We start from the raw sequence: 13245 nt of genomic DNA on the forward strand, positions 1-13245 counted from the left end.
ATAGCATATTAAACAGGTATACAAGGTCTGGGGGCTGGGACATAGTAAGAGAGAAATCACCATTTTGGCGGGTGGATAAAAGAAGGCTCTGTCACCAGGTGAGTTTTGAAGCAGCTCTTCTGTCTGCCCGTTGCTCACTTAGTATCTTTCTAATAGAGAATTTCCAGATTCTGTCTCAAAAAAAAAAAAAAAAAAAAAAGGAAAAATCTTTAGTCTTTAGATTCATTTGATTGGTTCAGACTAATGAGTTATTTACCAAGTGACGTACTTAGCAAGCACCTACTATGTGCCAGGCACTTTGCTTGGTGCTGAAAAAACAGACAGTAGACAAGTAATATTAACAGATGTCATGGAGATGATAAAACAGAATTCTGTGCTAATGACTGGTGGGAGTGGGAGTCCAGTAGAGTGTCAGGGAAGATCTCTCTCTGACGATGTGCCTTTTGAACAGAGACTATGAATGATGATAAGATGCCAATCCAGGAAAGAAAGGAAGGCAGTTCAAGTAGAGGGTTCAGCAGCTGTAAAAGTAATGAGGTAGTAACTTGCATGGAGAGTTCCAGGGAACAAAGACCATCATATGACTAGACAAAGTTGTTAATATTGTGATGATGTTGTAATATACAATACATGTACTTACATGAGAGGCCTCTGGATCCAGAGTTCACAACCTTTCTTACTAGCTACAAGATAAGCTCTTGTCACTTACATCTTTTAGCCTCAGGTTCTTTTTCTATAAATGGCGAAAACAGTACCTCTTTGAGGGTTGTTGTGAATTGCAAATAAGACAGCCCCTGGTATATGGTTCAGTTCAGTTCAGTTCAGTCGCTCAGTCATGTCCGACTCTTTGCGACCCCATGAATCGCAGCACGCCAGGCCTCTCTGTCCATCAGCACTCAGTAAATTTGAGTCCTTACAGTCAGGATCATCATTGTCATTTTTATCATTATTATTAGTATCATTACAATCCAGAGGGGGCAAAAGATCTGCTTTACTTTTCCTCTCTGGTTTAAAATCTGGGCTTTAACTGACCACATTTCAGAAGCTGTGAGGGACTTCTTCACACTCAATTTAGAGTAGTGATCTATGTGATCTTTAGAAAATTGGTCAAGAGAAAAGCAATTAAAGTAAGTTGCTAAATCTGTTGGCCCCGTTCAGTATCCCTCTCCAGCAGTTCTCTGGGATTTGAGCTCTCATATTTGCCATGAGAAGGCAGACATCCCATTTAGAGGTGGCTCAATGGTAGAGAATCTGCCTGCCAATGCAGAAGACATGGGTTGGGAAGATCCCTAGGTCGGGAAGAGCCCCTGGAGGAAGAAATGGCAACTGATTCCAATATTCTTTCCCGGGAAATCCCATGGACAGAGGAGCCTGGTGGACTACAGTCCATGGAGTCACAAAGAGTCAGACATGACTGAGTGACTAAAACATCAACAACCCCCAAATCTACTTCCTCATCTGAGAAAGAAAAATCTCATTTGAGACGGTGCCCTCACCCTGGGCTCCCTTTTGGCACGAGGATCTCTGTTTGTGACCTATGCCAGTTTTTCTCTGGGCTTCTGGGATATTTGTTTCATATTAGTGGTCATTTCAAAGAACAAATCTTGTGAGAAAAGAGGGCTTTTTGGAGGAAGACTTTGTTCCCAGCGTGGCTGTGTAGCAGTGGAAGTGTGGTGAACTCAAGAGTTCAACTTTGAGGTGGACCTACCTTGATCCTGCATCTACGAGTTGTACATCTTTGACCAAATCATCCTAGCTCTCAAATCCTCGATTTTCATGTTTGTAAAATCGAGTGCCTTTATCACAATGATATACAGATGAGTTGGATTTTCAAATTTACTAAAACCTATACAGATATGTCAGATATTTTTACTATGTAAGTACATTTTAAGTATCTAAAATGCCAATTTTTTTGCAGGGCTTTTTCCGTACAAATGGGCCTAGTCCATTGGTCCCAAATTTGGGTGAAGATGAGCTATCTGAGGACCACAGGTGAGAAACTATTGTTGTAAGTAATGGGGAACTAGGGTACACTTTTATCCAACAAAACTGAAACAAGAGAAATCATATCTATGACTATTTTTCCATCAAAATGGGGGAAAAAAAAAATTGAGTCCAGATGAGCAATCTACTAGTTTGAACTTCCTTTCTCAGCTAGTATAATTCATATTTTTTTCTAACATATAAATACAAGTAATTGGCTTTCTATAAAAGAAATAAAGCAATAAACATAGCAACCTTAACTGACACAGACGTTTAATTACTTTCAAATTAAGACAATACAGTACACATAGACTTGATTGCTTCTTTTTTAAAAACACTTTAAATGGTAGAAGAATGAATAAGCATTGTAGAAACTGCTATTATACAGGTGTTCCTCTTTTTTGTGAATCTAATCTATTCTTTAACATTTGTTTGTTAACAAATTTTCAGAGAATAAAGGGGGTAATTCCATTATTTTGACTGGGAAAAGTAAAAATGCACTCCTGACCTATAGAAAAATGCCAACTTGCTAGATATCACTTCAACCCCTTAATTCGCCTATTTAACAATCTACCAAGAATTTTTACAAAATAGAAATTTTTTGCAATACTATCTAGTCACTTCATATTTGATAAACTCATTAGTAGATATTTTATATGTAATAAGCCATAATAGTAGACATTGCTCAGTGTAGGATATTGAGAATGGATTACATATTCCTTCTACATTGCAGTGTATGTGGAGATGTAAATAAATAGCAAAATAATACATTAAAGATGAGCACTAGATGCCAGTAAAAGTTAGCAAAATAAAATAAACAAGATGATGCTTTGAGAAGATTCTTCTGATGGAAGGCATGTTTATGTGAGGTCTGGTGGTGGGAGAAGAGAGCTGGAGGCTGTGGTCTCTGTTAGGCTTTGGTGGTGAAATGAGGTAAGGAAGAAACAGCTGGTAAAGAAATGAGTTAAACAGGAAATGCCTGAGGTTCATCTGTGTCTGAATCTGAGGAACAGGGGAGAATCTTCCCTTTCTGGCAGGAGAGCTCAGACGTGTTTGGTGAGGAACCATTGTCTAAAGCTGCACACCAGAGCCACAGGATGAAAAACAGAGCTCATGGTGGCAGTCTGTTTGCGTTCCTTTTGCTTGGTGCCCTACAACTCTTGCTAACACATGACCGAGTTTGTAATTGTGTCACAGGTCTGCTCGTGCCACCATCACACTCACGTGCCCCAGCAAGATTTTTTTTTTTTTTTTGGAGAATCTCAAATTTTTTGTACATATTCATCACTATATTTATGGTTCATAGGAGTTAGGGACACGTGCATGGCCAAGTTTAAGACTAACAGCCATTCAAAATTCTTAATGTGTTTTATCAAACACTACAGTGTTTCTTGTAGTGCATGCGCTTCTTTGGGCCTCTTGCTGCTGCTGCTACTGCTATGTCGCTTCAGTCGTGTCCGACTCTGTGCGACCCCATAGACGGCAGCCCACCAGGCTCCCCTGTCCCTGGGATTCTCCAGGCAAGAACACTGGGGTGGGTTGCCATTTCCTTCTCCAATGCATGAAAGTGAAAAGTCAAAGTGAAGTCGCTCAGTCATGTCCAACTCCTAGCGACCCCATGGACTGCAGCCTACCAGGCTCCTCCGTCCATGGGATTTTCTAGGCAAGAGTACTGGAGTGGGGTGCCTTTGCCTTCTCCACTGGGCCTCTTAGACTTACCCATCTTCTTCATTAGTTCCTTTACTTTATTAGAAGACCTTTTACTGCATAAGGTGGGAGAGAGGATATCTATAAAGCATACAGTGTTTAAACACGAGCTCTAGGTACTACTCTGTGAGAATACCTGAGCTACAATAGCAGCCAACCATATCCTTTCACCTGAGGGTACATGACTTGAACATATTCTTCCATGCAACTTACAGCAGGTTTGTTTAGTAGGTTTGGGTAATGAATTTTGTGTCAATTAGTAGATCATTATGGCAAATCTTCAGAGAGTGAGAGTTCAGAGACTGAAGAGACCTGCATTTTATTTTTAAGTGGAACTTAATTGAATGAAAAATATTCTGATGCAGAAACAAGCCAGCTACTACATCAGTGCCACTTGGTCTCCACTCAATATAAGGAAAGGCTTAAAATCATATCTTTTCTAATATAGTGAGAAATTATCATTATTGGAGGGATGCACCATAATGCTATATATTTTAATACTTTCATAAATATGCCTGCAGTTTCTTCAAATATTAGGCAATAGATTTTTCATCATGTAGACAATAAGATAAAAACATGACAAGAAATAACTGATGGATTTGATGAAGAAAATTCTGTATAATTCCAGCTGTCCTCACTTCCCTCTCATATCCCTCTCCTCTTTTCCAACACTATGGCTGCTTTTCCAGGTCCAACCACCTCAGGTCTCACATGATGGGTTGTTGGTGGACCTGGCTCATCCACTAGTCTGAAGTCTATAAAGGAGGACCTGGCAGCCTCATCCCTGTTTAGCACAGAGCTTGACATTGAGCAGGCATAAATGAACATCTGCTTAGGGACTCACTGATGGATCCTATCAAAATGATAATCCATTCTGTGTCATGAGACTTCACAAATATAGTACAGTATTGTTACACCTCAGTGTGAACCAGTATTGCCTTATTTTTTTTTCATAGACTTATTCTTTGTCCTCTGGATATTTTCAGATAGCAACAAGAAGAGAGATATACGTCAGGCATTAGTTTGTAGGCACCCTGAGTGGCAATTGATAATCTGTTCCGCTTTTGTGGTCTGAGGGATGGTTGAAAAAGTAATCAGGCACAAAGTTCATAGGGACCTAGAGCTCCCCAGATGCTTCTGGAACTTCCCTTGGTAATTTTCAGTGTTTTTTTGAAAGGCAAGAAGCATCCTGTTAAGAGGCTTGAAAGGTTTGTGCTTATGAAAGAAACACAGAGAGGGAGATTTAAAAATGTTTAGAAGAAAGGGTTTCTTTCCAGGCAAGATGTCCTGTCCTTGCATGTTTCTGAGGCTAAAGAATCTTTCATTTCAGAAGAGGGACTCAGTGGTTGGGTTTTCCATTTGAGCTACAGATACACTGGAGGAGAAGGTCTTGCTTGAACATAGAAAAATAATGAATACTTCAGAACTGGTGAGGAGTAGGCACAGAATTGAATACTGTATGGCCCTTTCCCATCTTCCTACTGCTACAATCAGAGGAAGCACTGAACTACTGTTACTACTCTTAGCTTCTATGTATCAGTGAGGCCCCAAATTATGTCATAACATCATCTTGATAGAAGTGCATCTTGTACTTTATTCCTCATGAGGTGATCTCATGTTTATTGACTTATTCTCCACAAACTGTTAGCTAGATTTTAGATTCATTGTAAAGATGAGAAAGTGCAGTCACAGAGGATGCATGATTTACCCAAAGCCATGCAGTTGGTTAAGCAGTAGAGCTGGCATGGGGACCCAGATTCTCCTGGGCTGGTTTCCGTTAGGATGTCACTTAAAGGCACTGTGGCTGGTATCGGGTTCCAAGGAGAAAACTCCAGGAGTTTGGGAAGTACTTGATTGGGGACATTACTTTGAGAAGACGTTTTTTCTTTTAATGTATGTCGTCTTAGATGGAGAGAGAGAGGAGTTGTTAGTATGGTAGGAGATCACATCAATTAGCCCAAACATTTTCGACAAAGATAGTATCTTTTCCCCCAAAGGTAGAGTAGGTAACACTGGAAAATCAGATGACAGGTATGTCCGAGAGTTCTAGTAGCTCTTCCCTTTGTCTGCAGTCTTCAGAAACTCTCCTGAAGAAGGTGGTCCCCAGGGAGACTCCACCTGTCAGCAACTGCACCAGAAAGAATGTCCCTGGTGAATTCCCCTTTCATCTTGTTTCGGTGAAGTGTTATCTTGTACAGAGCTGTGAGGAGAATCTTGCAAAGATGTTCAGTTCAGTTCAGTTGCTCAGTTCCATCAGCCTCTTTGTGACCCCATTGACTGCAGCACGCCAGGCTTCCCTGTCCATCACTAACTCCTGGAGCTTGCTCAAACTCATGTCCATCCAGTCGGTGATGCCATCCAACCATCTTATCCTTTTTCACCCTTTTCTCCTGCCTTCAAGCTTTGCCAGCATCATGGTCTTTTCCAATGAGTCAGTTCTTCACATCAGGTGGCCAAAGTATTGGATATTCAGCTTCAGCATCAGTCCTTCCAATGAATATTCAGGATTGACTTCCTTTAGGATTGACTGGTTTGATCTCCTTGTTTTCCAAGGTACTCTCAAGAGTCTTCTCCAACACCACAGTTCAAAAGCATCGATTCTTTGGCACTTGGCATTCTTTATAGTCCAACTCTCACATCCATACATGACTACTGGAAAAACCATAGCCTTGACTAGACAGACCTTTGTCAGCGAAGTAATGTCTCTGTTTTTTAATATGCTATCTAGGTTGGTCATAACTTTTCTTCCAAGGAGGAAGTGTCTTTAATTTCATGGCTGCAATCACCATCTGCAGCAATTTTGGAGCCCCCCAAAATAAAATCTGACACTGTTTCCCCATATATTTGCCATGAAGTGATGGGCTTGGATGCCATGATCTTTGATTTTTGAATGCTGAGTTTTAAGCCAGCTTTTTCACTCTCCTCTTTCACTTTCATCAAGAGGCTTTTTAGTTCCTCTTCACTTTCTGCCATAAGGGTGGTGTCATCTGCATATCTGAGGTTATTGATATTTCTCCTGGCAATCTTGATTCCAGCTTGTGCTTCCTCCAGCCCAGCATTTCTCATGATGTACTCTGCATAGAAGTTAAATAAGCAGGGTGACAATATACAGCTTTGACGTACTCCTTTTCCTATTTGGAACCAGTCCGTTGTTCCATGTCTAGTTCTAACTGTTGCTTCCTGATCTGAATACAGGTTTCTCAAGAGGCAGGTCAGGTGGTCTGGTATTCCCATCTCTTTCAGAATTTTCCACAGTTTCTTGTGATCCACACAGTCAAAGGCTTTGGCATAGTCAATAAAGCAGAAATAGATGTTTTTTTCTGGAACTCTTGCTTTTTCCATGATCCAGCAGATGTTGGCAATTTGATCTCTGGTTCCTCTGCCTTTTCTAAAACCAGCTTGAACATCTGGAAGTTCATGGTTCACGTATTGCTGAAGCCTTACTTTATTATAAATATGACTTACTTTATTATAAATATGGTGCAGAACTACTTTCTCTGTAGGAAAAGTGACACCTCAAAGATTGACAATGTTATGTATTAAGAAAAATAAGAGAGTTAATATTAGTGTATCATATGTTAATTTCTTTTTTTATGAATAGTATTTCTTTATATTCTCAGGTCTAATTTTCCTTGTTATGGCTTCTTAGATACACCCATCATTTAAAAGTGGACATTTAATTTCCAATTACATGGGTTTTTTAAAGTATCTTTGATGCTAATTTCTCATTTAAATGCTTTCTTCTCTGCAGTCACCCTCTGCGTTTTTTTCAGTCTTTTAACTTTATTGATGCTTTCAATGGCTAAGTCAAAGATGTCTCGTGGTAAATGTCACATTGCACTTGAAAATATATGGGTTATTTTCAAATATCTTTTGATATTGATTTCTAACATAATTCCACAGTGATAAGAAAACAGACTCTATGATTTCAATACCTTTAGACCACCTAGTTTTACATCCCTGGATATGTTCCAGTGTCTCCTAGTTTATAGTCTATGGGAATTTAAAAGAATTTGTATCCTACTCTTGTGTGAAAATGGTACAAATCTTAACTGTGTTGAATTAATTGGTTTACAGTGCTTTTCAGGTCTACTATATCCTTCTACTTTTCTATATATCCATTCTGTTAGTTTCTGAGAGTTTGATATTGAAACTCCAACTAAAAATCTTAATTTACCTACTTCAAGATAATTGTAATATATGGTAGAACTATATGTAACTTTGTTCTATATTTTTCAACTCGCCTATAAATATATTATCAATAATTTTTTTTAAAAAAAAGAAAAAAAGGAAAATAAAAGAGTTTTTTTTTCTTGTTTGAACTGTTAAAAAACAAAATTTAACTGAGTAAATACGAAGATCTAATTGACTTTATGAGGCGATTCATGAATTGGGCAGCATCCCAAGAGTTATATAGAATGGAAGTTTTTTTTATAGGAAGAGGAGTGGGGCCAGGGAATTACTAGCAAAAGCAAAGAAAGGATTATTTTGGGGCCAGGACATTCTTCTTCCTTTGGAGGATAGAAAGGACCATGTGATAGATTACCTAATTGGTGCTGACTAGGAAGTTCCAAACTGGTTGATTAAGATTCCACTGCTGGTAAAGGCTGAGACTGCAGTTAGGTTAGGCATTAAATCTGGGTTTAGTAACATGGGTTTTAGCACAAGTGATACCATTCGGGGTGTTTGTTTTTTTTCTTAACAGAACCTCATTTTTACTGTATTACAGAGAATTTAGTGGTAAGTGAGATGTGTTTTAGTTCAGTTCAGTCACTCAGTCGTGTCCAACTCTTTGTGACCCCATGAATCACAGCATGCCGGGCCTCCCTGTCCATCACCAACTCCCAGAGTTCACCCAGACTCACATCCATCGAGTCAGCGATGCCATCCAGCCATCTCATCCTCTGTCATCCCCTTCTCCTCCTGCCCCCAATCCCTCCCAGCATCAGAGTCTTTTCCAATGAGTCAACTCTTTGCATGAGGTGGCCAAAGTACTGGAGTTTCAGCTTTAGCATCAGTCCTTGCAAAGAAATCCCAGGGCTGATCTCCTTCAGAATGGACTGGTTGGAGCTCCTTGCAGTCCAAGGGACTCTCAAGAGTCTTCTCCAACACCACAGTTCAAAAGCATCAATTCTTCAATTCTCAGCTTTCTTCACAGTCCAACTCTCACATCCATACACGACCACTGGAAAAACCATAGCCTTGACTAGAGGGACCTTTGTTGGCAAAGTAATGTCTCCGCTTTTCAATATGCTATCTAGGTTGGTCATAACTTTCCTTCCAAGGAGTAAGCGTCTTTTAATTTCATGGGTGCAATCACCATCTGCAGTGATTTTGGAGCCCCAAAAAATAAAGTCTGACACTGTTTCCACTGTTTCTCCATGTATTTCCCATGAAGTGATGACCGTTTCTCTTTTCACCTATTTATAGACGTATTCAAGAGGAAACAGGATGTTTTGGAATGGAATCCTCAGAAGTTGAAATTACTGATGTAGAAGTACGTACATTGAGTACATAGAGTCATGCCTTATTTCCATAATGTTGACTGTTTAGTTAATGTGTGTGGCCAAGGTGGGGGGAAGAAAAGAATTTTCCTGCTACCCTTCTAGGTTCTCAGGTAAGATGCCCCTGTAATTAAGACAGGATTAACAGGAGAAGGATGAATGGAAGCTTAGTAATGGGTATTTATATATTTCTTACATACATGGGAGAGACCCAATAATATTGAATAACTCTCTGAAATGACTCAAGCCACCATCTTGAATACCATTTTCAGCTAAGATAAAAGAAGGTGATGGGAGTGGGGAGTCAGCAGTGGGGATACAGTAAACAAGGGTTAAGGTTTTCTGCAGATTTAAGTCCTGGTCTTCTGCATTAATAAGTTTCTAGAAACTAAGAGTCATCCTTTTCTACCTGGTGCAGAAAGGGAGACATACTTATAAATGGAGATTTCCCTTATAAATATAAATGTATCTTACAAAATGGTAACTTCTATTGGTTTTCAGAGCTCCTCCTCTGCCTGCTGTTTCTTAGAAATAACCAGCTCAAAATAACCCTTATGCCAACAAGTCATATTTTGGGGTGGCAATTTCAGCCTCCCTCGAACCTACATATAAAGGTTTTTAATTTGAAGTATCCCATATGGACACAGAACATGAGTGGTATTCCATAGTTGCCATTTTATAGTTATTTCTTATTGGAAGCAGTAACAGCCATGCTTGGAATGGTCCCTGTAGTAGCTTTAAAAAGAATTAAGCTAGCCTCTGTGCCAGACATCATTCCAAGTCTTTTTGACTTGTGAGTGCATTTTGAAATCAGAGGTTATATAGCCTATAGCCTGCTCCTATAGGCTATGTGAGTAGACTCATGAGATGGCAGAGTCCTCTGCCGATTATGGGTAGAACGAATCCCTAATTAATGTGAATTGTCCTCCATCCTTTCCTTAAGCCATTAAATGTATCATTCAATTATCCATTCACCAGACGTTCCGCTAGAGAACCCTATAGGGATATACCTGAATAGAAATATGAAACTTGGGTCTGCCCTCAATAATCTAAATTCTAGCCTGGGGGATAAGATCAAAGTGCAAGAAAAACAGATATAGAACAACAAATAACCATCCCAGGAAGCCTTCCCCAATGAATAGGCTTTCACCTTACTTGTTACTCCATGGGTGCATACAACATAGCTACTAGGCTGATTCAGGGTGGTGGTGATAGTACTATAGAGAGAAAGATGGCTTGGGTATCAGAAGATAAGAGCTCAATTCCTGATTCTGCCTTTACCAATTAATTATGTGACCTGGGGAATGTTATTTTACCATGGGAAGCTTCAGTTTCATTATGTGTAAAATGGGAGTGGTAATAATCTCTGCCAGGCTACCTCATAAAGATTAGATAACACTCAAAGGAACTGCATTTATTGAACTGGCCAAAAAGTTTACTTGAGTTTTTCCATATGATGTTACAAAAAACCTGAATGAATTTTTTAGCCAAACCCATCTCAGGATATTGTCTGTATTCCTGCAATAGAATGAATCTTCTATGAGAGCGGGGGTAGTATTGTTCATCAGCATGTCACCAAACACCTTGAACAGTACTGGCCACACATAGTAGGTGTTCATAAATATTAAATACACAAAAGAATATTGTATGATAAAACAGTCTATTTTTATAGCACTCTTCAAATGTCTGGTAAAGGGATTTAAAGAACAATATTGACAGGTTGGATGTGTAGACTGTCACTTTGGCTTTCAGCCTTTCACGTGATTTTGCTTAAAAGTGTTCACATTCATGAGACTGTGCAGACAGCAGGTGTTTTTAGTATTTAAGTTCTTCTGTAACATGGAAATACTATGAACATGTATTTTCAATATGAAGTGCTGGTTTTTCTATTATATTTTCTAACTCTTGCTCATTCAATAAGCTACTTCTGTGTAGATAAAACTTCTCCCTTCTGAAGAGGTACCTCTGCTTAACCCAGCTTTCTGTTCAAGATGGTATGAAACAGCGAGGAAATTAGGTAGAACAAAGTTAATTTAAGTGGAACAATGCTCTGTTTATACACAAACTAATTTCAGTTATGCTAGGAAAAGAGGCCAAGACATCCATATAGCTCTGGCCATCAGTCTGACATCTACATAGCTGACAGCCTGACTTCATCAGTCTGTCAACAAATATTTACCCAGGACCTGTTGTGTGCTATGTGTGAAGAATCCAGTCCTTCAACTTATTGTTTTGAGGAAAGTTGGATTAAAAAAACTCTCACTTTATAAAACCTAAGTAATTTTAACATTTAAAGGTCAGTTTGTGTGTTTTTTTTAAAGAATCTCATAATCTTATCACAATGGCCCAATTGCTATTTAATTTTGCTATTTCCATTCAGTCTCGGTCTACCATCACTTCTGTTTTTAACTTTGTTATAAATGATAGCTTGCCTGCTACTCCATTTCCTTTGGTCATCACTTATTGCTAAAGTCTGTCTTTGGACAGTCTCAAATTTAGTCATTTCAGTAACTGGACAATATACTATGGTATTAAGGGACTTGTGTTTCCAATCAAGATGGAGCAACAGGGACCAGATTGACTTTCCTGCCCAAAACAGCCAAAAATAAAAAACAAAAAAATACGACATAACAGTTTTCAAGATAATGGACAGAAGGCAACAAAAGACAGGGACTCTTAAGAGATAGGAAATGAATGAAATGAGCCCTGCAATTGCCATAACTTACTACCCAGAGAGTTACCAGGCCATTTAGCCAAGAGGGAGGACACACAGGGATCCCAGTAGAATTCCTGAGCTGAGGAGACTGAGGTGAGACTAGATAGTCTAAAGTTGCTTGCAGATTACCAGAGAGGAGAGGGCTGCATGGATGAAGGTTGCTATGGGGATCTGTAAGGGGAGAGAACCACTCAAGAAATTAGAGGAAACAGTGCCAAAATTCTTACAGGGTCAGTAATGCTTCCTGTTTCTATCTGCCACATTGGAAATTCTCATAATACACAGGACACGAGGCATAAGAGTACACAGAGAGATCTTGCCTCAGTTATGGGGGAAAGTTAGCCCCAGGCTGACTATTGCTCTGGTTCTGACTATCAAGTCATTAAGGCAAGACCAAAGGGATCCTAAAGGAAATCAACCCTGAATATTCGTTGGAGGGACTAATGCTAAAGCTGAAGCACCAATAATTTGGCCACCTGATGCGAGCCGACTCATTAGAAAAGAACTGGATTCTGATAAAGATAGAAGGCAGGAGGAGAAGGGGACGACAGAGGATGAGATAGTTGGCTGGCATCACCAACTCAATGGACATGAGTTTGAGTAAACTCTGGGAGATGGTGAAGGACAGGGAAGCCTTGTGTACTACAGTCCATGGGGTTGCAAAGAGTTGGACACGACTGATTGACTGAACAACAGCAACAGCAAATGGGCCAAATTGTTTTCAAGTAATTTAACTACAATCCAAAACAAAGATAGAGTGTTTCTAGGAATGTAAAATAATCCATAATCCAATAAATAAAATTAACAATATTTGGCATCTACTCAAATATTACCAGGCATTTAAAAAAGCAATAATATGTAACTCTTATTGAAGAGAAAACCCAATCAATAAAAACTCACCCAGATCCAATACAGGTTTTAGAATTAGTGGACAGGGATATTAACATATGTGTTACATACGTTCAAATTTTCAAGTAGAGATGTGGAAGATGGGATAAAGTCTCAAGTTAAAATTTGAGCAATGAAAACAACACTGGATGGGATTGATGGCAGATTAAACCTTGCAGATTTTGTAGATTGGGAAATTTAAAGACGTTATAATAGAAATTCTCCAAATAAAGAGAAAAAAAAGTTTAAAAAGAACAAGAAAAAAGGAAAGTGTATCAATTGGCTGGTAGAAACTTTTCAAGTAGCCAAATGTACATGTAAATATAGTCTCCGAAATGTAGAGGGAAGCACAAGAAAAAATATTTGAAATAATAATGGCCAGAGATTTGTCCACATTTGATAAAAGCCGTAAACCCAGAGATTCAAGGATCTCAACTGAATCTAAGC

At 39.1% G+C, this 13245-nt stretch overlaps 1 protein-coding gene across 4 annotated transcripts in view; it reads left to right on the forward strand.

Annotated features, from left to right (window-relative positions):
- PASD1 (PAS domain containing repressor 1) overlaps window positions 1-13245 on the forward strand; it is a 58151-nt gene that overhangs the window by 21663 nt on the left and 23243 nt on the right. For all 4 annotated transcript variants that reach the window (XM_019956503.2, XM_019956508.2, XM_019956505.2 and 1 more), the window contains exons 9-10: window positions 1919-1992; window positions 9121-9187. In XM_019956503.2, the coding sequence (XP_019812062.1) occupies window positions 1919-1992; window positions 9121-9187 (141 nt within the window). The remainder of the gene's footprint in view (window positions 1-1918; window positions 1993-9120; window positions 9188-13245) is intronic.

The sequence above is a fragment of the Bos indicus genome, chromosome X, assembly GCF_029378745.1.
Source record: "Bos indicus isolate NIAB-ARS_2022 breed Sahiwal x Tharparkar chromosome X, NIAB-ARS_B.indTharparkar_mat_pri_1.0, whole genome shotgun sequence".
Classification (NCBI taxonomy): Eukaryota; Metazoa; Chordata; class Mammalia; order Artiodactyla; family Bovidae; genus Bos; species Bos indicus.